This window comes from Mobula birostris, unplaced genomic scaffold, assembly GCF_030028105.1.
Source record: "Mobula birostris isolate sMobBir1 unplaced genomic scaffold, sMobBir1.hap1 scaffold_1152, whole genome shotgun sequence".
In the NCBI taxonomy this organism is placed as follows: domain Eukaryota; kingdom Metazoa; phylum Chordata; class Chondrichthyes; order Myliobatiformes; family Myliobatidae; genus Mobula; species Mobula birostris.
In genome coordinates, this window is record NW_027274193.1 from 60,502 (window position 1) to 87,385 (window position 26,884).

Genomic DNA, 26,884 nt, shown 5'->3' on the forward strand with positions numbered 1-26,884 from the left:
CAACATTTTCCAGTGGTCTGATGTTCACTGTTGCCTGATTCCTTATTGCTTTTTATTTACTTCTGTTAGTTTTTAAAAGCTTCCCAATCCTCTAAATTCCCATTATTTTTTTCTCTATTATATGTCCTCTATTTTGCTTTTATGTTCTCTTTCACTTCCCTTGTCAGCCACAGTTGCATCATGCTCCCTATTTCTTCAGCTTTGAGATATATCTGCCTTGCAGTTCTAAATTTCCCCAGAAACTTCCTGCCATTGCTGTTCTGCTATCAACCCTGCTAGTGCCCCTTTCCAATCCACTTTGGCCAGCTCCTCTCTCCTGCCTCTGTGATTCCCTTTTCTCCACTGTAATTCGACGTTAGCTTCTCTGTCTCACACTTGCAGGGTGAATTGTATCATTTTATGATCTCTGCCTCATAAAGGTGCTGTTACCTTAAGTGAGCTTGCAAAACAGAAGGACCCAGGGATACAGGTACAGGGTTCCCGGAAGGAGGCAACATAAATGTTCATTGTGGTGAAGAAGGAACATCATCAGTCATGGCACTGAGTACACGATTTGGAACATCATGTTCAAGATGTGGGTGAGACTGTACTTGACACAACACTAGAACTCCACTTGTGTGCACTTCTGGTCACCCAGCTATAGCTGGAGAGGGTGCAGGAAAGATTCACGAGGATGTTACTGGGACTGGAGGGATTGAGTTATAAGGAGAAGATGTTACTGGGAATGGAGGGTTTGAGTTACAAGGAGAGGATGTTACTGGGACTGGAGGGTTTGAGTTATAAGGAGAGGATGTTACTGGGACTGGAGGGTTTGAGTTATAAAGAGAAGATGTTACTGGGACTGGAGGGTTTGAATTATAAGGAGAGGATGTTACTGGGACTGGAGGGTTGGAGTTATAAGGAGAGGATGTTACTGGGACTGGAGGGTTTGAGTTATAAGCAGAGGATGTTACTGGGACTGGAGGTTTAAGGAGAGGATGTTACTGTGACTGGAGGGTTTGAGTTATAAGGAGAGGATGTTACTGGGAATGGAGGGGTTGAGTTATAAGGAGAAGCTGGACAGACTGGGACTGTTTTCCCTGGAGTGAAGGAGACTGAGGGTGGCCTCAGGTATAATTGCAAGGTTGGACAGAAACTTGGACAGGAAACATTAAGAGGAATATGGGCAAAATGCAGGCAAATGGAGCTAGCTTAGATGGGACCTTGGTTGGCAGGGATCATGGTCAGAAGGAGAGGGCATTAAGGTAAAATTTTACTCAACAGTGGTGAGACCACAGTTGGGGTATTGTGTGCAGTTCAAGTCACCACACCACGGGGAGGAGTTGATTTTGCACTGAAGAGGGTGCAGAGGAGATTCCCTGGGATTTTGCCCGGGGTGGAGTGATGAGGCTCCCTCGAGTGAGGGGTCTGCGCTGTGGGGTGGGAGAGTCTCATGCAGGTGAACAACATTATGACAGGACGAGATAAGGGTGGAGAGAGGTGGTTCTCAACCCGAGGTTTAGTGTGGATCTGAGGGGCATTTTCCCCCTGGTGGGAGGGAGTTGTGGTGGAGAACACACCATCTGAGGTGGTGAGGAGTGGACACTCACCACACTGGACAGGCACTGGAGTGGCTGAGGCAGAGGAGGGAACGGACCATGTGTTGCACAATGAGATTGGTGCAGGGGAACGATAGGCTGAAAACTCTATTTCCTTGCTGTGCAAACTCTGTGATTAACTCTCCTAGGTTTATTGACTGTAGGAATGAGTCCAAAGAGCAAATAAGATCAGACACTCAGGTATCTATGTAACAGACAGCCCTTGGAACATCCATTGCAAAACTCCCTCAAATTCCGAATGAATTCTTGCCAGATTCTTCAGAAAATGAACCAGGGCAGGGCATTCGGCCCCTTGACTCTGCTCTCCCATTCCCCATCACCATGTCTGATCTCCTCCCTCTCTACACTCACCCCATACCTCTCTATTCCCTTGATCTCTGGAAGCCTCTCTCAGAGACTTGGAGACCATGGGGGGGGGGAAGGGGTATAGAATTCCTGGGATCCTCCTGACCCACTGGGTGAAGGAATCTCTCTCCATCTCCATTCTGAAGGGCCGTCTCCTCATTTTGAGACCGGGACGCCTGGACCCTGAGCCAAGTCTATCCAGCCACCACCCCACCCCTGTCAAGGGTTTGTGTCTTGGTGACTCTCTCATTCTCCCAAACACCAGAGGGCTTGGGAGATTCCGAAAGGGTCCCACCCTCTGCTCTTGCCCCCATCCCAGGAATACATCTGGTGACCCTTCACACGGCCCTCCCAAGGTTTGAAGGCTTTTGTATGAGGTCCATTCAGGAGCCTGACAACAGTGGGGTACAAGCTGGTGCTTTCAGGCTTTTGTGTCTTCTGCTGCGTGGGAGAGGAGAGAAGAAAGCATGACCAGGGTGGGTGGGGGTCTTTGATTATGCTGATGGCTTTACCGAGGCAGCGGGAAGTGTAGACAGAGTCTATGGAGGTGAGGCTGTCCACAACTCACTGCGGGCTTGGGCAGAGCATTTTGCCACACCAAACCATGAAGCATCGAACAGGATGCTCTCTTTGGTGCAACCATGTAAAGCAGACAGAAGCTTTTCATTGTATCTCGGTACATGTGACAATTAATAAACCAATTACCACTAAGTTGGAGACCACCCTGGTGGAATATGAGGCCTCCTGGTTTGAGTCTGCCCTCACTCTGTTGGTCTGCAGGAAGTCAGGGCATTAAAACAGGATTGCTTCTGGGACCAGGTGGAAGAGAGTGTGAAGGAGAGAGATACGATCATACTGGTCAGTATCACAGGTACATAGCATCAGAGACACACTATTCACAACAAAAAAATCTTAAATTATACACAAATTTCTTCTGATTGGTGGTGGTGAAGAGAGAATGTCTGGGGTCGAAGGGATCTTTCAATATGCTGCCTGCTTTACCTGGACACTGAGAAGTGTAGATAGTCTGTCAGGTACCTGGACCACACAGGTAACATGCCAGGAAGGTGTGCAGAACACCTGCAAGTCCTTGGTTGGGCTCGAGCATCAGAAATGATGTCAAGATGAGGCCCTTGTACAGAATGATCTGTCCATATGGCATCAAAACTCACCTCGGTACACATGGCCGGATGAATCACAGTCTGGTATGGCAGTTCGAATGTGCAGGAGTGGAAGAAGCTGCAGAAAGGTGTGGCCTCCTTTCCATCACAGGCACATCCCTCCCCAGCATCAGTAGCATCTACAGGACATTGTGCAGCAGTTATTCCCACACCACTTGCGGCCACGGGATCACGGATGCTTTGTGTGGTTGCAAATACTGGCATTTATCGTCCATCCCTAAATACCCCGTAACTGAGGATGGATCACATAGGAAGGGTGAAGAGTCACATTGAGCCCCTGATTTTGAGCCAACCTTTAAACTCTACCCTTTTTTCCAGTCCTGAAGACCTTGGCCCAAAACGTTACTGTACTCTTTTACATAGATGCTGCCTGGCCTGCTGATTTCCTCCAGCACTTTTGTGTGTGTGTTGCTTGGATTTCCAGCATCTGCAGATTTTCTCTTGTCTGACATCTACTACCACTGTTTGTCTTCTCCAGCTAAGTGAATGTTGAATCCAATTTACTGCCTCATCCTGAATGTCAAGTGACTGAAAGTTCTGAACCAGCCACCTGTGTAGGACTTTGTCAAAGGCCATGTAGACAAAGCCCACTGCCTTTCCTCCATCGTTTCTGGTCACCGAATTATAGGAAAGATGTCAATAAAATTGAGAGAGTACAGAGGAGATTTACTAAAATGTTGCCTGGGTTTCATCTCCTAAGTTACAGAGAAAGGTTGAACAGGTTGGGACTTTATTCTTTGGAGCATAGAAGGTTGAGGGGCGACTTGATGGAGGTGTTTAAAATTATGAACGGGATTGATAGAGTTGACGTGGATAGGCTTTTTCTATTGAGAATGGGGGAGATTCAAACAAGAGGACATGAGTTGAGAGTTAAAGGGCAAAAGTTTAGGGATAACATGAAGGGGAACTTCTTTACTCAGAGAGTGGTAGATATGTGGAACGAGCTTCCAGCAGAAGTGGTTGAGGCAGGTTCGATGTTGTTGTTTAAAGCCAAATTGGATTGATATATGGACAGGAAAGGAATGGGGGGTTATGGGCTGAGTGCAGGTCGGTGGGACTAGGTGAGAGTAAGAGTTCGGCACGAACTAGGAGGCCGACATGGCCTGTTTCTGTGTTGTAATTGTTATATGGTTATGGTTATAATAAATCTAACTCACAGCCTCCATTTTTCTATCAATTATGCACTCATCTAAGAGCCTGTACTGGTATCTGCCTCTACCAGCACCCCTGGCATTGCATTCTGTGCACCCACGCACAATCTGTGTGAAAAACCTATAGGTTCCTCCAATCACCTTGATAACAAAAGAGGAATTACAGTATCGATGTCCATTAGTGACCCAGACTGGTCTTTACAATTAGGTGGTGATTCTACAGTCAACTCTACTGAAAAATGGGAACAGGAACCCTCCCCACCATCGGTAGCATCTACAGGAGGTACTGTGTCAAGAAGGGAGCACCCATCATTATCAGCTGGGCCGTGCCATTATCTCTCAGCTCTCATCAGGCAGGAGGTAACACACCACCAGGTTCGGGAACAGTTACTTGCTTCAACCCTAATCACTGCCTCGGTACAGCCACACTGAGAGCACAGCACAACAACGTTGTTCTAATTGTGTCCTTTCAGGTGTATAATTTATGTCTGTTTTTTTCTTATGAATTTTGTATATCTGATACGGTGTGCCCACGCTGCAAGTTAAGTTTTTCTTTGCACCTGTGCGTACACAGACCTGTGTATCTGACCATAAACTCTGAATACCAAACAAGCACGACTAGTCGGATGTTCTGCACAGATATTTATTCACATTGAGTTGGGGTGTGGTTAGGTGGGGAGAGGGATGGGGATGACTGAATGTTTAGTATCAGGGTGGGAAAGGTGGAAATTCAGATTTCCTGCTGGATCTCCTCCAGGATCGTGTTAATCTTTTCCTGCACGTCTTCGTCGTAGGTTGAGAGCTGGCTGGTTTTGTCCTGGTCCTTTGTGGAGACCTTGGTCATCACATCTTCGGCATAGGGCCGCAGGTTCTCCTGAAGCTCCTGTGCACGTTGAACCATCCTGGCCTGCATCTCCTCCACGAAGGGGACGAGGCCCTGTTGGAACTGCTCGATGCCCTGGTTAACCTTGAGCTGGAGTTCGGACGAGTAGGGCGCCATTTTCTCCTTGAAGGCCTCCACGCTGAGATGCACGGCCTCGCGGAGCTCGCGGCTCAGGGCCTCGGCGTCGGTGTCGGCCCGCTCCTTGATGGTGCGGCCAAGCTCGGTGAGGCGGGCGCTGAGCTGCTCCTGCAGCTGCTCGGCGTAGGGCGATAGGCGCTGGCTCACCTCGGCTAGGTTGTGGGCGATCTGCTGCCGCATGGTCTCGGCGTTATTGCGCAGCTGCTCTACCAGCTCCTGGGCGAGGGGCCGCACCTTCTCACTCACCTCGGCCGCGTACAGATTAGCGCTGCTGACGCTTTGGGCTATCCGCTCGCTGGGGAGAGAGGAGGGGAGGGAATCACACAGTGCAGAGAGAGAGAGAGAGAGACAGTGAGAGAAGCCACTCATCCCATCGCATCGACACTAGACCATCGGACACCCCTCCCGTCTGATCCAACTCCCAGCACTTGGCCAGCACATTGAAAACCCAAGTTGCTCGCTTGGACCCACGAGGAGTCGAAACGCACAGAAACAGACCCTTCCGCCCGACCATTGCATGCTGACCCAGGTCCCGTTAGAGGTAGCCCCCGCTTGACCGTGTTGGTCCATATATCCAACTAACCTGTCCTGTCCAAATATTGTCCATTCCGTAAAGAAAATACTCTGTGAAAAAGTTCTTAATGACCTAACCCTGGCGAAATAGTAAATTCATTCACCCTGTCTGTACCCCACATGATTTTATACACCTCAGTAAGTTACTCTTCAGTGTCCTATGCTCCAATGGAAGAAGTCCCAACCTGCCTAACCTTTCTCCACATGACCCAGCCCCTCCCTCTAGACCCGACCACACCCTTGTGAATCTCCTCTGCACTCTTACCAGCTTGGTGGCACCTTTCCTGGAGCAGGCTGGCCAAGACTGCACACAGTCCTCCAAGCGCGAGCTTACTGGTGTCTTCACCAACTGCAATCTACGTCCCAACTCCTGTATTCAGAGTCTGACCGATGAAGGCCAGCGTGCCAAACGGCCTCTTCACCGCCCCATCTATCTGTGTCTCCCTGCTCTACAACACACCCCGGGCCCTGCCGTTTACTGTCAAAGTCCTACCGTTCACCACCAGATACCTGCAAGGCATGAGCACTGCCTCAGTATTTTGCTCTTTTTGCACTACAATAATATATACAATAATAATATACTATTTATTATAAAACGTGTGCCTGCGTACACACAGCAATAAACTTGGACATTAATGTGCCCTTCAATTCTATCTGCCACTAACATAGAGAAAAGTTTCTTGCAGTCTCTCCCCATCATAATGTTGACCACCTCCATCAGGTCCCCCACTCCCACACTCTCTGTCTTCTCCCGTGAATCCAGTTTCCTCATTCTGAATGCCAAGTGACTTACGCTTCATGACCAGCCTCTAAAGTCCACAGGTAAAGGTGGTTACTGAGGTGGGGAGAGGTGTTGGGGGTTACAGAAATGGCGAGGGGTGTAGGGGTCACAGACGGAGTAGAGTGTAAGAGTTACAGAGAAGGGAGGGGTGTAGAGGGTTACAAAGGCCGGAGAGGGTTACAGGGATAGGGCGGGTTCGATGGGCGAAGTGGCCCCGTGGACCCCTCGGCACACGTCACCTACTTGATGTCCCGGCCCAGTTCCGATTGTTTCACTGTCTCCAATGTCTCCTCTGCCATGTTGCTCATCCGAGCGACATACTCCCAGAAGGCATCCCGAGCCTTCTCGAACCTGGTCCGATGTTCCTCCTGCCACGGGAACAGGTAGCCCTGGGACCCTAGGAGGGACGGAGCGGGAAAAATGGACCCGGTGAGAGATACAGAGAGCGAACGAGAGAGACTGTCCGGCGTCTGCGCGACCATCCCGGCCCAGCGCAGGATCTTCATTCCCGCCATTCGTCCCATTCTCAGAACCATTGGGAGACGCCGGGCTGGAACAGCTTTGGCTCGGTTGAAAAGCAAGGAGTGACCGTCAGAGAGGAGGGGGAGGGCGAAATGGTGGCGTTATTGTGATTGGGCGTGGGAGATCCAGGAGGGGTGTAATGGTCACAGAGATGGGGAAGGGTGTAGAGACGGAGGCGGTCACAGCAATGGGGAGGGGTGTAGGGCCGGAGGGGGTCAGAGAGGAGGGAACGACGAAGAGGGGTCACAGAGACGGGGAGCTGCGAGGGCCTGAAGGGGTGAAAGAGGTTGATGACACAAGAACCCCAACCCGGAAACCCCCTCCCCTGAGTAAGACGAGTGCGAACTCACCGAGGACCAGAGTCAGCACCATGAGGAGGGCAAGGACTTTCATTTTGGCGATGGTGCGGATGGCGATGGAGAGACTGCGGGGAAAGCACACAATTTCGGGGATTAATCCTTCTCCCACACCAGTCGCTGAATCCCAGCCGTGTGTCTGTAAACGCTGTCTCCTCAGGCACCGAGTGGGGCAGGAAGCACTCTAAGATCCCAGGAGGCAATCACTTCTCTGACCCGCTCCCCTGGGCTACGGGACCCGCTGTGCTGGGCTACAGGACCCGCTGTGCTGGGCTACAGGACCTGTTGTGCTGGGCTACGGGACCCGCTCTGCTGGGCTACAGGAGCTGCTGTGCTGGGCTACAAGACCCGCTCTGCTGGGCTACGGGACCCGCTCTGCTGGGCTTACAGGACCCGCTCTGCTGGGCTACAGGGCCTGCTGTGCTGGGCTACAGGACCTGTTGTGCTGGGCTACGGGACCCGCTCTGCTGGGCTACAGAACCTATTGTGCTGGGCTACAGAACCTGCTGTGCTGGGCTACGGGACCCGCTGTGCTGGGCTACAGAATCGGCTGTGCTGGGCTACAAGACCCGCTCTGCTGGGTTTACGGGACCCGCTCTGCTGGGATTACAGGACCCGCTCTGCTGGGCTACAAGACCTGCTCTGCTGGGTTTACGGGACCCGCTCTGCTGGGCTTACGGGACCCGCTCTGCTGGGCTTACGGGACCCGCTCTGCTGGGATTACAGGACCCGCTCTGCTGGGCTACGGGACCCGCTCTGCTGGGCTTACAGGACCCTCTGTGCTGGGCTACAAGGGTGCGATATCGACGCTTGAATCGAAGTGCACAGGGCAGAAGCAGAAGGCCACTCGGCCTCTCATCCCTGCTCTGCCATTCCTCATCGCCACATCCGATATCCTTCCTCCGGCCCACGTCCCTACACTCACCCCGTAGCCCTCAATATCTACAGTGGGAAGAGAGTTCTCGGGATCCCCCGAAACCTCTGGGTGAAGCAATCTCTCCCCGTCTCCATTCTTTACGTCGTCCCCTCATTCTGTCAGGGACCCCTGGTCATCGACTCCCCAGACACAGTCCCTGATGAAGGTTAGTGTCTCAGTGACACCCCATCCAAATTTCTGACCCCCCTCCGCCGGCCTGTCGAGGCTCCAGTCATTCCCTCTCAATCTCCCAAAGCCTGCCGACATCCCAGGAATCTCCGTACTGTGACGATATTCCGTCCGACCAATGGGCAGCCTGTTCCCTGTTTCCACACCACCTCCATCCCTTCCAACCCTGAGGGTCTTATCACTCCAGCGTCCTCACGGACAGACGAATCCCCATCTACTCCGCGTAAGATCTTACCTGCCGACCAGTAGATCTCTGGGTGAAGTAGACAGAGGTGTTGCGGACTGTCCGTATATATAGGCGACGTTCCTTGCCGGCTGGGTGTGCCCGAGGTCGCAAAGTCCAACCTGTTATCTCCACCCTCTCACTCTCTTGTCATTTTCACTGAATGACTCCTTGCCTAGTTGTAACTCAAAGGTCTCACCAACGAAGAAAGGGCAACTCATTTCTTAGTGCCAGCAAGGAGCTGGGTCAAGGTCTGGGGCCGAAGTCTCCGTGACAAGGGTTTGGGTAAAGTTTGGCTAGCTGCCAGAACCCTCGCGTGGTGGAGCCGGTGACGTGTCGCCCCGGGTTTGTTCGGTGAAGGCGAGCTGTGCCTCACGAAAGGCATCATAACTGGTTTTATATAATCTCGCAGCCATGGCTGGCAAGCAATTCTCTGTTGGTAGAGCATTGGATTTATTACCACCGTCTTCGTGTGAAATTTGTTGTGTGCAGTTCTGGTCTCCTTACTTGGGGATTTTGGAGGCGGTGCAGAGGAGATTCACCAGGTTGATTCCAGAGATGAGGGGGTTAGACTATGAGTCGCTCGGATCTGTACTCGCTGGAATTCAGAAGAATGGGAGGAGATCTTATAGAAACATATAAAATTATGAAAAAGAACAGATAAGATCGAGTCAGGAAACAAATTAACTGGTAGGTGAGAACTCGGGGACACAGCCTCAAGATTCGGAGGCATAAATTTAGGACAGAGATGAGGAGGAAATGCTTTTCCCAAAGAGTGGTGATTGGGTGGAATTCTCTGCCCAATGAAGCAGTGGAGGCTACCTCAGTAAATATATTTAAGACAAGGCTGGATAGAGTTTTGCATAGTAGGAGTATGAAGGGTTATGTGGAAAGGCAGGTAGATGGAGATGGTCAGATCAGCCATGATCTTATTGAATGGCGGGGCAGGCTCGACGGGCCAGATGATCGACTCCGGCTCCTATTTCCTATGTTCTTGTGTTTCCCGGCAGCAGTATTGTACAATGCAAAGACAAGATTACCTGAAATTACAAAATAAACAAATAACACAAAAAAGTGACCAAGGAGAAATGATCATGAGGTCAGGAAGCTGGTGGAGAGGAGGAATCAGCCACTGATATCCCTCCAATCACCTCGAGGCCAGACCGGGTAACGGGGGCGGAATTCCTCCCCCGATGTCGATGGGTCTTTACAACAAGGTGGTAGTTTCATGGACACCTCTACCGATCATCACAGATCCCCAGCACCCAGCCATGCCATCTTCTCGCAGCTCCCATCGGGCAGGAGGCAGAGGCCCGATGACCCGCACCACCAGGTTCAGGAACAGCTTTAACCATTCGCTTCTTTAACCACCTGAATCACGACCTCAACCTCAGTACTGCAACACCGTGATGAATTTTCACTACAATGGGCCTTTCTTTTAAGTTCCCATTGTGTTATTTCTAGGAAAGACTGTGTATAATTTCGTTTTCTCCCCCTCTGGTGATGCTTTTCATTGGACTGTGTGCGTATGGAGTAGTGCATCTGACAATAAATGTTGATCCCTCCAGTTTAATGCCGGCTGCTGGTGTAATGCCACCCGCACTGTTCGAGGGCTCGAATCCCGTCCGCTTCTTGCGCACTTTCAGTCAGTGCTGGGTTAGTGTCGAGCTAGCAACTCGGCCTCGTAAAAAAACAGACAGAAAATTGCTAAGAAACGGCAAGGTTGACGAACTATCTCTGGTTTAAGTGTGCTGGTAGCAAACAAAACTATAAATTACTGTGTTAATCACAGTTCTTGGATACGATCACTGCAATCAATAGCCTGTAAGTTCCCTTTTGGAGGTGAACTTTTAGAGTGGCGGCGTTAATGGAAATCTCGAAGGTGAAGGATGGTTGCGGCGTGGCGGGTACGGGCCGAATCAAGGCGTCTGGGCCCGTGCCCGAGAGTGTTTGGCCATTGATAAAGCGAACTTGAAGGCGATTCAATGCCGCAGAACCGAGATGAGGCGAGGGGAGGCGACGAGGCCCGGGCCCAGGCCCGAGAGTGAGAAACGGCCGATTTAAGCGCTGGGCCAGATTGATAAAGTCAGCGTGTCGGGGTGGGCCGGCAGTCAGCTCGCTGTTCCAGTGATGACTGGCTTCATGGCTGTGGCCTCACTTTCCTGAACTTCTGTTCTCAATGTTATTTACTGACTTTTATTTCCACGATTGTTTTTTTTCCCCAGCACAATCGATGTTTGACGGACTTTTTAATGGGTTCTGTTGGGGTACTTTGGTGGCTGCCCGTAAGGAGAGAAATCTGAAGGTTGTATATGGTATACATAACTTTGATAATAACTGTACTTTGAACTTCAGAACACTGCTTGTCGCGGTATGCCAGCTTGGGAGTTTAATCTCAACCTTTGCCTTCTCTCAGCACGCTCTCAGCTTGCTCAGGATGTGATCATCTACCTCAGTGCGAACTCTTCAGTCTAACCCCATGCACTCGGAGCTGGTCGATGACCTTGCCATTACATTCAATTTCCCCAGAGTCCCCACCGATGCTCTGATCGCTCGGACCCCTGCAGCACTGGACGTAGTAGTTTTGTGTCAGTTGATAAACAGTGTGCAGGAGAAGCGTGGGGCACGTTCGTTAACATTGTAACCAAACATGTCCCCCCCCCCCACGTAAAAAGAAAGTTCAAAGCTCTTGAACGAAAAACATCTGCAAAAGGTAGTCAAGTCCGCCACAGGTAAAGCTCTCCCCACCATTGAACATATCCACGCGGAGCGCTGTCGCTGCAGAACGGCATTCATCATTAAGGACCCCAGCTATCCAAACTTCCGCTGCTGCCATTAGGTTCCACACCACCAGGTTAAGGAGCAGTTATTATCCTCAACCACCAGGCTCCTGAACCGGCGTGGACTCACCCAACACTGAATCTCGATATGTATTGTTTAATTATTTATTAAATTATTGCATTTCCACAATTTGTTGTCTTTTGCACATTGGTTGTTTGAACATCTCTGTCGTATGTGGTTTTTCATCGATTCTATTGTGTTCTTTTTTCTATTTCGTATGAATGTCTGCAAGAAAATTAATCTCAATATTGTATGTGCTGACATGTATGTACATTGATAATAATTTTACTTTGTACTTTGAACTATTGACGTCGTCTTGTAGTTATCCAAGGTGTTGTTGAGGCCTCGTGTGGAGTATTGTGTTCACTTCTGGTCACTCCGACCCCTCATATCATACCACGAAGCTGGGAAATGTGCAGACGAGATTTATGAGTGAGTGTAGGAGACTGAGAGCTGAACACCCCGGGGTATATAAAATCATGAGGTTTATCGATAGGGAGCTCAGTCGTGCCTCAGTTGGGGCTTCAGGAAGCACGGCGCACAAGGTTAAGATGAAAGGGGAGAAAACAACTTGAAGCGGATCTTCAGAAAGGTCTTGAGAGTCCTCGTGCAGGATTCCCTAAAGGTTAATTTGCTTTCAGTGGTAAAAAAAAAGGCAATGCAGCGTTAGCATTCACTTCGAGAGGACAGGAATAGTAAAAAAAAGGGATGCAATGCTGAGGATTTCAAAAGGCATTATTAGTCGGAATGCACTTGGAGTAATGTGAGCAGTTCTGGGCCTCATATCTAGGAAAGGATGTGTCGGCATTGTAGAGGGTCCAGAAGAATAATCCTGGGAGTGACAGGGTTAATGTATGAGGAGCATTTAACGACTCTGGGTCTGCACCCGCTGGAGTTTAGAAGAATAAAGGGAATCTCATTAAAACCTGTTGAACATTAAAAGGCCTAGATATAGTAGATGTGGAGGGGGTATTTTCAATAATGTGAAAGGCCTAGATAGAGTAGATGTGGAGGGGGTATTTCGAAAGTCTAGGACCAGAGGGCATAATCTCAGAATAGACGACATCTTTATAGAACTGAGATAAGGAGGAATTTTTTTCAGCCAGATGGTGGTGAATCTGTGGAATTCATTGCTGTGGACGGCTATAATTGGGTATTTTTAAAGCTCAGGTTGATGGGTTCTTGATCAGCGAGGGCGTCAAAAGTTACAGAGAGAGCGGGCAAACAGGATTGAGGGGGATAATAAATCAACTGTGATGGAATGACAGAGCAGACTCGACGGGGCAAATGGTTTAGTTCTCTGTTCTTATGATCTTAAGGTCTACACACAGAGGCTGGTTTGAATATGAAATTAAGTTGTTGAACCGGGACTAATAACATTTAACAAGCAATTGGACAGGTACACGGATAGGAAAGCTTTAGGGATGTGGGCTGAACGTGGGAAATGAGACTGGCTCAGGTAGACATCTTGGTTGGCATGGGTTAGTTGGGATGAAGGGCCTGTTTCTGTGCTATGAGCTCTACAAATTCGTAATTCAAAATAAACATCAAATTAAGGACAGTTTGGACAAAATTGTGTTGGTTTCTCTGGAGCAGTGGAGAGATTTGTTACAAGCTTTATAAAATTATGAGAGGTGCAGATAGAGCAAACATGATGTTTTCCCCTAACTGGAAAATGGCCAGTAGTGGAGATATGTATTTAAGGAGAGAGAGGGAAAAGTTGAAAGGAGATGAACGGTATAAGTTTTTTTTTTAACACAGAGAGTGGTGGGTGACTGGAATGTACTGCCAGGAGTGGTGGTGGAGGCAGAAATGATAGAGGTGTTTAAGAGGCTCACAGCCAGCCACATGAATGTACAGGGAACGGAAGGAGGCGTTCACCACAGACATAGTGGGCCGAAGGGCATGTTCCTGTGCTGTGCTGTTCTGTTTGTGCAGGAAGTTATGTGGCAGCTTTATAAAGCTCTGGTTAGGCCGCATCTGGAATATTGCGTACAGTTCTGGTAACCCCACTATAGGAAGGATGTTGAGGCTTTGGGGGAGGGTGCAGAAGAGGTTTACCACGATGCTGTCTGGTTCAGAGACGTAGCACAAGGGCGAAGGCTGATGGGAGATGTGATAGAGATTTATAAGATTATGAGAGATAGAGTAGCCAAACAGTATCTTTTCCTTAGGTTTGAAATGTCAAACACCAGAGAAGATGCATTTAAGGTGTGTGTGTGTGTGTGTGGGGGGGGGGTAATTATAAAGATGTGAAGGGCAAGGTTTTTTTACACAGAGAATGCTGGAATGCGGTGCCTGGGGTGATGGAAGAGGCAGAAACATTACGGACTTTTAAAAGACGCTTAGATGTGAGGAAAACGGAAGGATATGGACATTGAAGCAACACACATCATAGTTGCTGGTGAACGCAGCAGGCCAGGCAGCATCTCTAGGAAGAGGTACAGTCGACGTTTCGGGCCGAGACCCTTCATCAGGACATTGGACATTGTGTTGGCAGAACAGACTAGTTTAATTGTCATTTGATTACTAATTTAATTGGTTCGGCACAACATTGAGGGCCGAATGGCCTGTTCCTGTTCTATGATCCATGACTCACTCGAACATGTGTACCCACCTTTCCCACAATCCCCCCGTTGTACCCGTGGATACTCCTTGGGCTTCCACGGACGCCCGAGCGCGATGTAATCTCGGAAGAGGGGCAGGCAGTTGGATCGCATGAACTGCCATCTCGGTTGGGCATAGGAGAAAACCAATAAGATGCCCGAGCGACTCTCCCCCTGTGCACCGGGTGACCAAAGATCAGGAGTGTGGGGCCGACTGCAGGCGGGTGGAAAAGCGAGTTCGATCCCGACCGCTGTGTGGAATTCGCACGTCCCCACCCCCCCGGGTTGGTCAGGGAGAGGGGGAGATTCCGGGGGAAGTTGAGGGCACCGCCTCAGAATACAAAAACGTTTCTTTAGAGCACAGACGCGGAGGAATTTCTTTAGCCAGAGGGTCTAGAGGACGATTCTGGGAATGAAAGCGGAGCGTTTGATGGATCTGAGCCTATTCTCAATGGAGTTTATAAGAATGATGGGGCTTCTCACTGAAACCTATCGAATATTGAAAGGTCTAGAATAGTAGGCGCCTCTCCTCGCCTTCGTCTTAGTTGGGCGACCCCTTCAAGCGGATGTTCCTGGACCCAGAACCTCTGCATACACTTCGTGTCAGTTCCGTGACCCCCTCCCTCCGTTTCCACAAACCATTTCGCCCCGCACCATAATCCCCAATCCCTACACTGCTCTATGTCTTTGTGACCCCTTTCCTCCCGTGCACCCCTCCCCATCTACAGAGCGACTCTGGACAGAGTGGCCGAAGTGGGATAATACGGAACCGCGAAGGCTTATGCCCGTTTTTCGCAAACGCTGACTCATTATCAGCGGTGCCGGCCCCACGCCTGCCCTATCACCTCCAGTCAGTCTTTGCCTCGCTCCCCGTCACAGTCGCCCTGTTGGATGTTGACCTGTGGAATCGGGCAAAGTACAACACGGCTTCTGGATCAGCCGCCCTGACGAGCGCAGCGGCCGATACCCGGCAGCCCGGTCACATCCCGAGCTCCAAAGCTGGCTGTGTGCAGTTTGCACTTTTCTCCCCCACCCCCGGGGCGTCCGGTTCTCTCCCTCGTCCGAACGACACGCTGTGAAATGGGCACCCCCACCCCGTTGCGCGCATATGGTAGCATCTGGGATGAAGCCGGGAGTTGACGGACCGAATGGCCCGTTCGTCACTGTTGAGATTTGTTTTTCAAATGTATATCGAAACAGTGAAATGCACCGTTCGTATGAGCAATCTACACACTCCCGGCTTTTCCGAGGTCTGGGCATCGACCCTAAGACTCGGTGACCAGTTTGACCTTTGACAGAAATGCCCAGCTGAAGGATTATGGCGAGAACATTTGGCCCGTCCATTCTACTGGCCCATCAGTTCAAAAGCTATTGACCTGAGGTCACATTTCACGTCTTCAACTAATGCCAACCTCTCAGGTCACGGAAAATGCAAATATTACCCACCCCCACCACCCAACGACAGAGTAAAGACCACCTTGATCCCTCACGCCCCCCCCCCTCCACCAACCAGGGATTGAAAACCATTTTAGACTCTCCCTCTTACCTCATTCTCCTACCAAGTCCTTGCAGTGAGGACACTCCGGTAACTCCCCTCCATTACAAGAAAGATATCTGCGGAATCTCGTTCTTTAATTTACAGAATTGGGTTGTTCTCTCTGGTGTAGTGGAGAGCCAGAGACAGAAAGCCAGTATGTTTCATCCCACGGTCAAAAATCCAGAGGGCATTCATTTAAGGGCAAAGTTTCAAGGTGACGTGCCGGCCTGACACTTTCTTTTAAAAGAGTGGTGACTGCCTAGAATGCACAGCCAGTGGTGGTGGTGGATGCAGCTACAACAGAGGGGATTAGTCTGTCAGACACACACGTGAATGTATCGGAATGGAGGGATATCAACATTGTGTAGACAAAGGGGATTAGTCTGTCAGACACACACGTGAATGTGTGGGAATGGAGGGATATCAACATTGTGTATACAGAGGGGTTTAGTGTGTCAGACACACACGTGAATGTGTGGGAATGGAGGGATATCAACATTGTGTATACAGAGGGGTTTAGTGTGTCAGACACACACATGAATGTGTGGGGTATGGAAGGATGATGACATTGCGTAGACAGAGGGGATTAGTGTATCAGACACACATGAATGTGTGGCGAACTGAGGGATATGGACACTGTGCAGACAGAGGGGATTCGTGTGTCAGACACACGTGAATGTGTGGGGAATGGAGGGATATGGACATTGTGTAGATAGAGGGGATGACTGTGTTAGACATACATGACTGTGTGGGGAATGGAGGGATATGGATATTGTGTAGACAGAGGGATGAGTGTGTCAGACACACACATGAATGTGTGGGGAATGGAGGGATATGGATATTGTGTAGACACAGGGGATTAGTGTGTCAGACACACACATGAATGTGTGAGGAATGGAGGGATATGGACGTTGTGTAGACAGAGGGGATTAGCGTGTCAGGCACACACATGAATGTGTGTGGAATGGAGGGATATGGACATTGTGTAGACAAAGGGGAGTAGTGTGTCAGACACACATGAATGTGTGGGGAATGGAGGGATATGGACATTGTGCAGACAGAGGGGATTAGTGTGTCAGACACACACATGAATGTATGGCGAATGGAGGAATATGGACATTATGTAGACAGAGAGGATAGGGGGTCACACACACACACATGAATGTGTGGGGAATGCAGGGATATGGACATTGTGTTTACAGAGCGGATTAGTGTGTCAGACACACACCTGAATATGTGGGGAATGGAGGGATATGGACATTGTGTAGACAGAGGGGATGAGTGTTTCAGACAGACACGTGACTGTGTGGGGAATGGAGGGATATGGACATTGTGTAGACACAGGGGATTAGTGTGTCAGACACACACATGCATGTGTGGGGAATGGAGGGATATGGACATTATGTAGACAGAGAGGATTCGTGTGTCAGACACACACATGAATGTGTGGGGAATGGAGGGATATGGACATTGTGTTTACAGAGCGGATTAGTGTGTCAGACACACACATGAATGTGTGGGGAATGGAGGGATATGGATATTCTGTTTACAGAGGGGATTAGTGTGTCAGACACACACATGCATGTGTGGGGAATGGAGGGTGAAGGACATTGTGTAGACAGCGGTGATTAGTGTGTTAGACACACACATGAATGTGTGAGGAATGGAGGGATATGTACATTGTGTTGACAGAGGGGATGAGTTTGTTAGACACACACATGACTGTGTGGGGAATGGAGGGATATGGACATTATGTAGACAGAGAGGATAGGGGGTCACACACACACACATGAATGTGCGGGGAATGGAGGGATATGGACATTGTGTTTACAGAGCGGATTAGTGTGTCAGACACACACATGACTGTGTGGGGAATGGAGGGATATGGATATTGTGGAGACAGAGGGATTAGTGTGTCAGACACACACGTGAATGAGTGGGGAAGAGAGGGATATGGTCATTGTGTAGAGATGGGGGAGTAGTAGGTCAGACACACATGAATGTGTGGCGAATGGAGGGATATGGACATTATGTAGACAGAGAGGATAGAGGGTCACACACACACACATGAATGTGCGGGGAATGCAGGGATATGGACATTGTGTAGATAGAGGGGATGACTGTGTTAGACATACATGACTGTGTGGGGAATGGAGGGATATGGATATTGTGTAGACAGAGGGATTAGTGTGTCAGACACACACATGAATGTGTGGGGAATGGAGGGATATGGATATTGTGTAGACACAGGGGACTAGTGTGTCAGACACACACGTGAATGTGTGGCGAATGGAGGGATATGGACGTTGTGTAGACAGAGGGGATTAGCGTGTCAGGCACACACATGAATGTGTGCGGAATAGAGGGATATGGACATTGTGTTTACAGAGGGGATAAGCCTGTCAGGCACACACATGAATTTGTGGGGAATGGAGGGATATGGTCATTGTGTAGAGATGGGGGAGTAGTGTGTCAGACACACATGAATGTGTGGGGAATGGAGGGACATGGACATTGTGCAGACAGAGGGGATTAGTGTGCCAGAAACACACATGAATGTATGGCGAATGGAGGGATATGGACATTATGTGGACAGAGAGGATAGGGGGTCACACACACACACATGAATGTGTGGGGAATGCAGGGATATGGACATTGTGTTTACAGAGCGGATTAGTGCGTCAGACACACACCTGAATGTGTGGGGAATGGAGGGATATGGACATTGTGCAGACAGAGGGGATGAGTGTTTCAGACAGACACGTGACAGTGTGGGGAATGGAGGGATATGGACATTATGTGTACAGAGGGGATTAGTGTGTCAGACACACACATGAATGTGTGGGGAATGGAGGGATATGGACATTGTGTAGACAGAGCAGATCAGTGCATCAGACACACACACGAATGTGTGGGGAATGGAGGGATATGGACATTGTGTAGACAGAGCAGATCAGTGCATCAGACACACATGAATGTGTGGGGAATGGAGGGATATGGACATTGTGTAGACAGAGAGGATTCGTGTGTCAGGCACACACATGAATGTGTGGGGAATGGAGGGATATTGACATTGTGTTTACAGAGCGGATTAGTGTGTCAGACACACACATGAATGTGTGGGGAATGGAGGGATATGGATATTCTGTTTACAGAGGGGATTAGTGTGTCAGACACACACATGCATGTGTGGGGAATGGAGGGATATGGACATTGTGTAGACAGAGGGGATGAGTTTGTTAGACACACACATGACTGTGTGGGGAATGGAGGGTGAAGGACATTGTGTAGACAGCGGTGATTAGTGTGTTAGACACACACATGAATGTGTGAGGAATGGAGGGATATGTACATTGTGTTGACAGAGGGGATGAGTTTGTTAGACACACACATGACTGTGTGGGGAATGGAGGGATATGGACATTATGTAGACAGAGGGGATAGGGGGTCACACACACACACATGAATGTGCGGGGAATGGAGGGATATGGACATTGTGTTTACAGAGCGGATTAGTGTGTCAGACACACACATGACTGTGTGGGGAATGGAGGGATATGGATATTGTGGAGACAGAGGGATTAGTGTGTCAGACACACACGTGAATGAGTGGGGAAGAGAGAGATATGGTCATTGTGTAGAGATGGGGGAGTAGTAGGTCAGACACACATGAATGTGTGGAGAATGGAGGGATATGGACACTGTGCAGACAGAGGGGATTAGTGTGTCAGACACACACATAAATGTGTGGCGAATGGAGGGATATGGACATTATGTAGACAGAGAGGATAGGGGGTCACACACACACACATGAATGTGCGGGGAATGCAGGGATATGGACATTGTGTAGATAGAGGGGATGACTGTGTTAGACATACATGACTGTGTGGGGAATGGAGGGATATGGATATTGTGTAGACAGAGGGATTAGTGTGTCAGACACACACATGAATGTGTGGGGAATGGAGGGATATGGATATTGTGTAGACACAGGGGACTAGTGTGTCAGACACACACGTGAATGTGTGGCGAATGGAGGGATATGGACGTTGTGTAGACAGAGGGGATTAGCGTGTCAGGCACACACATGAATGTGTGCGGAATAGAGGGATATGGACATTGTGTTTACAGAGGGGATAAGCCTGTCAGGCACACACATGAATTTGTGGGGAATGGAGGGATATGGACATTGTGTAGACAAAGGGGATTAGTGTGTCAGACACACACGTGAATGAGTGGGGAAGGGAGGGATATGGTCATTGTGTAGAGATGGGGGAGTAGTGTGTCAGACACACATGAATGTGTGGGGAATGGAGGGATATGGACATTGTGCAGACAGAGGGGATTAGTGTGCCAGAAACACACATGAATGTATGGCGAATGGAGGGATATGGACATTATGTGGACAGAGAGGATAGGGGGTCACACACACACACATGAATGTGTGGGGAATGCAGGGATATGGACATTGTGTTTACAGAGCGGATTAGTGTGTCAGACACACACCTGAATGTGTGGGGAATGGAGGGATATGGACATTGTGCAGACAGAGGGGATGAGTGTGTCAGACACACACGTGAATGAGTGGGGAAGGGAGGGATATGGTCATTGTGTAGAGATAGGGGAGTAGTGTGTCAGACACACATGAATGTGTGGGGAATGGAGGGATATGGACATTGTGCAGACAGAGGGGATTAGTGTGTCAGACACATGAATGTGTGAGAAATGGAGGGATATGGACATTGTGTAGACAGAGCAGATCAGTGCATCAGACACACACATGAATGTGTGGGGAATGGAGGGATATGGACATTGTGTAGACACAGGGGATTAGTGTGTCAGACACACACATGCAAGTGTGGGGAATGGAGGGATATGGACATTATGTAGACAGAGAGGATTCGTGTGTCAGGCACACACATGAATGTGTGGGGAATGGAGGGATATGGACATTGTGTTTACAGAGCGGATTAGTGTGTCAGACACACACATGAATGTGTGGGGAATGGAGGGATATGGATATTCTGTTTACAGAGAGGATTAGTGTGTCAGACACACACATGCACGTGTGGGGAATGGAGGGATATGGACATTGTGTAGACAGAGGTGATGAGTATGTTAGACACACACATGACTGTGTGGGAATGGAGGGATGAGGACATTGTGTAGACAGCGGTGATTAGTGTGTTAGACACACACATGAATGTGTGAGGAATGGAGGGATATGGACATTGTGTTGACAGAGGGGATGAGTTTGTCAGACACACACATGACTGTGTGGGGAATGGAGGGATATGGATATTGTGGAGAGAGAGGGATTAGTGTGTCAGACACACACATGAATGTGTGGGGAATGGAGGGATATGGACATTGTGTAGACAAAGGTGATTAGTGTGTCAGACACACACGTGAATGAGTGGGGAAGGGAGGGATATGGTCATTGTGTAGAGATAGGGGAGTAGTGTGTCAGACACACATGAATGTGTGGGGAATGGAGGGATATGGACATTGTGCAGACAGAGGGGATTAGTGTGTCAGACACACAAATGAATGTGTGGCGAATGGAGGGATATGCACATTATGTAGACAGAGAGGATAGGGGGTCACACACACACACATGAATGTGCGGGGAATGCAAGGATATGGACATTGTGTTTACAGAGCGGATTAGTGTGTCAGACACACAACTGAATGTGTGGGGAATGGATGGATATGGACATTGTGTAGACAGAGGGGATGAGTGTTTCAGACAGACACGTGACTGTGTGGGGAATGGACGGATATGGAGATTGTGCAGACAGAGGGTATCAGTGTGTCAGACACACAGATGAATGTGTGGGGAATGGAGGGATATGGACATTGTGTAGACAGAGGGGATTAGTGTGTGAGACACACACATGAATGTGTGGGGAATGGAGGGATATGGACATTATGTAGACAGAGAGGATTAGTGTTTCAGACACACACATGAATGTGTGGGGAATGGAGGGATATGGACATTGTGTTTACAGAGCGGATTAGTGTGTCAGACACACACATGAATGTGTGGGGAATGGAGGGATATGGACACTCTGTAGACAGAGGGGACAAGTGTGACAGACACACACATGAATGTGTGAGGAATGGAGGAATATGGACATTATGTAGACAGAGAGGATAGGGGGTCACACACACACACATGAATGTGTGGGGAATGCAGGGATATGGACATTGTGTTTACAGAGCGGATTAGTGTGTCAGACACACACCTGAATGTGTGGGGAATGGAGGGATATGGACATTGTGTAGACAGAGGGGATGAGTGTTTCAGACAGACACGTGACTGTGTGGGGAATGGAGGGATATGGACATTGTGTAGACACAGGGGATTAGTGTGTCAGACACACACATGCATGTGTGGGGAATGGAGGGATATGGACATTATGTAGACAGAGAGGATTCGTGTGTCAGACACACACATGAATGTGTGGGGAATGGAGGGATATGGACATTGTGTTTACAGAGCGGATTAGTGTGTCAGACACACACATGAATGTGTGGGGAATGGAGGGATATGGATATTCTGTTTACAGAGGGGATTAGTGTGTCAGACACACACATGCATGTGTGGGGAATGGAGGGTGAAGGACATTGTGTAGACAGCGGTGATTAGTGTGTTAGACACACACATGAATGTGTGAGGAATGGAGGGATATGTACATTGTGTTGACAGAGGGGATGAGTTTGTTAGACACACACATGACTGTGTGGGGAATGGAGGGATATGGACATTATGTAGACAGAGAGGATAGGGGGTCACACACACACACATGAATGTGCGGGGAATGGAGGGATATGGACATTGTGTTTACAGAGCGGATTAGTGTGTCAGACACACACATGACTGTGTGGGGAATGGAGGGATATGGATATTGTGGAGACAGAGGGAATAGTGTGTCAGACACACACGTGAATGAGTGGGGAAGAGAGGGATATGGTCATTGTGTAGAGATGGGGGAGTAGTAGGTCAGACACACATGAATGTGTGGCGAATGGAGGGATATGGACATTATGTAGACAGAGAGGATAGAGGGTCACACACACACACATGAATGTGCGGGGAATGCAGGGATATGGACATTGTGTAGATAGAGGGGATGACTGTGTTAGACATACATGACTGTGTGGGGAATGGAGGGATATGGATATTGTGTAGACAGAGGGATTAGTGTGTCAGACACACACATGAATGTGTGGGGAATGGAGGGATATGGATATTGTGTAGACACAGGGGACTAGTGTGTCAGACACACACGTGAATGTGTGGCGAATGGAGGGATATGGACGTTGTGTAGACAGAGGGGATTAGCGTGTCAGGCACACACATGAATGTGTGCGGAATAGAGGGATATGGACATTGTGTTTACAGAGGGGATAAGCCTGTCAGGCACACACATGAATTTGTGGGGAATGGAGGGATATGGTCATTGTGTAGAGATGGGGGAGTAGTGTGTCAGACACACATGAATGTGTGGGGAATGGAGGGACATGGACATTGTGCAGACAGAGGGGATTAGTGTGCCAGAAACACACATGAATGTATGGCGAATGGAGGGATATGGACATTATGTGGACAGAGAGGATAGGGGGTCACACACACACACATGAATGTGTGGGGAATGCAGGGATATGGACATTGAGTTTACAGAGCGGATTAGTGTGTCAGACACACACCTGAATGTGTGGGGAATGGAGGGATATGGACATTGTGCAGACAGAGGGGATGAGTGTTTCAGACAGACACGTGACAGTGTGGGGAATGGAGGGATATGGACATTATGTGTACAGAGGGGATTAGTGTGTCAGACACACACATGAATGTGTGGGGAATGGAGGGATATGGACATTGTGTAGACAGAGCAGATCAGTGCATCAGACACACACACGAATGTGTGGGGAATGGAGGGATATGGACATTGTGTAGACAGAGCAGATCAGTGCATCAGACACACATGAATGTGTGGGGAATGGAGGGATATGGACATTGTGTAGACAGAGAGGATTCGTGTGTCAGGCACACACATGAATGTGTGGGGAATGGAGGGATATTGACATTGTGTTTACAGAGCGGATTAGTGTGTCAGGCACACACATGAATGTGTGGGGAATGGAGGGATATGGATATTCTGTTTACAGAGGGGATTAGTGTGTCAGACACACACATGCATGTGTGGGGAATGGAGGGATATGGACATTGTGTAGACAGAGGGGATGAGTTTGTTAGACACACACATGACTGTGTGGGGAATGGAGGGTGAAGGACATTGTGTAGACAGCGGTGATTAGTGTGTTAGACACACACATGAATGTGTGAGGAATGGAGGGATATGTACATTGTGTTGACAGAGGGGATGAGTTTGTTAGACACACACATGACTGTGTGGGGAATGGAGGGATATGGACATTATGTAGACAGAGGGGATAGGGGGTCACACACACACACATGAATGTGCGGGGAATGGAGGGATATGGACATTGTGTTTACAGAGCGGATTAGTGTGTCAGACACACACATGACTGTGTGGGGAATGGAGGGATATGGATATTGTGGAGACAGAGGGATTAGTGTGTCAGACACACACGTGAATGAGTGGGGAAGAGAGAGATATGGTCATTGTGTAGAGATGGGGGAGTAGTAGGTCAGACACACATGAATGTGTGGAGAATGGAGGGATATGGACACTGTGCAGACAGAGGGGATTAGTGTGTCAGACACACACATAAATGTGTGGCGAATGGAGGGATATGGACATTATGTAGACAGAGAGGATAGGGGGTCACACACACACACATGAATGTGCGGGGAATGCAGGGATATGGACATTGTGTAGATAGAGGGGATGACTGTGTTAGACATACATGACTGTGTGGGGAATGGAGGGATATGGATATTTTGTAGACAGAGGGATTAGTGTGTCAGACACACACATGAATGTGTGGGGAATGGAGGGATATGGATATTGTGTAGACACAGGGGACTAGTGTGTCAGACACACACGTGAATGTGTGGCGAATGGAGGGATATGGACGTTGTGTAGACAGAGGGGATTAGCGTGTCAGGCACACACATGAATGTGTGCGGAATAGAGGGATATGGACATTGTGTTTACAGAGGGGATAAGCCTGTCAGGCACACACATGAATTTGTGGGGAATGGAGGGATATGGACATTGTGTAGACAAAGGGGATTAGTGTGTCAGACACACACGTGAATGAGTGGGGAAGGGAGGGATATGGTCATTGTGTAGAGATGGGGGAGTAGTGTGTCAGACACACATGAATGTGTGGGGAATGGAGGGATATGGACATTGTGCAGACAGAGGGGATTAGTGTGCCAGAAACACACATGAATGTATGGCGAATGGAGGGATATGGACATTATGTGGACAGAGAGGATAGGGGGTCACACACACACACATGAATGTGTGGGGAATGCAGGGATATGGACATTGTGTTTACAGAGCGGATTAGTGTGTCAGACACACACCTGAATGTGTGGGGAATGGAGGGATATGGACATTGTGCAGACAGAGGGGATGAGTGTGTCAGACACACACGTGAATGAGTGGGGAAGGGAGGGATATGGTCATTGTGTAGAGATAGGGGAGTAGTGTGTCAGACACACATGAATGTGTGGGGAATGGAGGGATATGGACATTGTGCAGACAGAGGGGATTAGTGTGTCAGACACATGAATGTGTGAGAAATGGAGGGATATGGACATTGTGTAGACAGAGCAGATCAGTGCATCAGACACACACATGAATGTGTGGGGAATGGAGGGATATGGACATTGTGTAGACACAGGGGATTAGTGTGTCAGACACACACATGCAAGTGTGGGGAATGGAGGGATATGGACATTATGTAGACAGAGAGGATTCGTGTGTCAGGCACACACATGAATGTGTGGGGAATGGAGGGATATGGACATTGTGTTTACAGAGCGGATTAGTGTGTCAGACACACACATGAATGTGTGGGGAATGGAGGGATATGGATATTCTGTTTACAGAGAGGATTAGTGTGTCAGACACACACATGCACGTGTGGGGAATGGAGGGATATGGACATTGTGTAGACAGAGGGGATGAGTATGTTAGACACACACATGACTGTGTGGGAATGGAGGGATGAGGACATTGTGTAGACAGCGGTGATTAGTGTGTTAGACACACACATGAATGTGTGAGGAATGGAGGGATATGGACATTGTGTTGACAGAGGGGATGAGTTTGTCAGACACACACATGACTGTGTGGGGAATGGAGGGATATGGATATTGTGGAGAGAGAGGGATTAGTGTGTCAGACACACACATGAATGTGTGGGGAATGGAGGGATATGGACATTGTGTAGACAAAGGTGATTAGTGTGTCAGACACACACGTGAATGAGTGGGGAAGGGAGGGATATGGTCATTGTGTAGAGATAGGGGAGTAGTGTGTCAGACACACATGAATGTGTGGGGAATGGAGGGATATGGACATTGTGCAGACAGAGGGGATTCGTGTGTCAGACACACAAATGAATGTGTGGCGAATGGAGGGATATGCACATTATGTAGACAGAGAGGATAGGGGGTCACACACACACACATGAATGTGCGGGGAATGCAAGGATATGGACATTGTGTTTACAGAGCGGATTAGTGTGTCAGACACACAACTGAATGTGTGGGGAATGGATGGATATGGACATTGTGTAGACAGAGGGGATGAGTGTTTCAGACAGACACGTGACTGTGTGGGGAATGGACGGATATGGAGATTGTGCAGACAGAGGGTATCAGTGTGTCAGACACACAGATGAATGTGTGGGGAATGGAGGGATATGGACATTGTGTAGACAGAGGGGATTAGTGTGTGAGACACACACATGAATGTGTGGGGAATGGAGGGATATGGACATTATGTAGACAGAGAGGATTAGTGTGTCAGACACACACATGAATGTGTGGGGAATGGAGGGATATGGACATTGTGTTTACAGAGCGGATTAGTGT

General features: G+C 49.0%; 1 protein-coding gene across 1 annotated transcript in view; it reads right to left on the bottom strand.

Annotated features, from left to right (window-relative positions):
- LOC140192309 (uncharacterized) overlaps positions 1-15,869 on the bottom strand; it is a 36,618-nt gene extending 20,749 nt beyond the window's left edge. The window contains exons 1-4 of the mRNA XM_072249973.1: positions 15,850-15,869; positions 7,523-7,596; positions 6,894-7,047; positions 5,012-5,591 (exon numbers count right to left, since the gene is read on the bottom strand). Coding sequence (XP_072106074.1) covers positions 5,012-5,591; positions 6,894-7,047; positions 7,523-7,596; positions 15,850-15,854 — 813 coding nt within the window. The 5' untranslated portion in view covers positions 15,855-15,869. The remainder of the gene's footprint in view (positions 1-5,011; positions 5,592-6,893; positions 7,048-7,522; positions 7,597-15,849) is intronic.
- Positions 15,870-26,884: the final 11,015 nt, after the last annotated feature.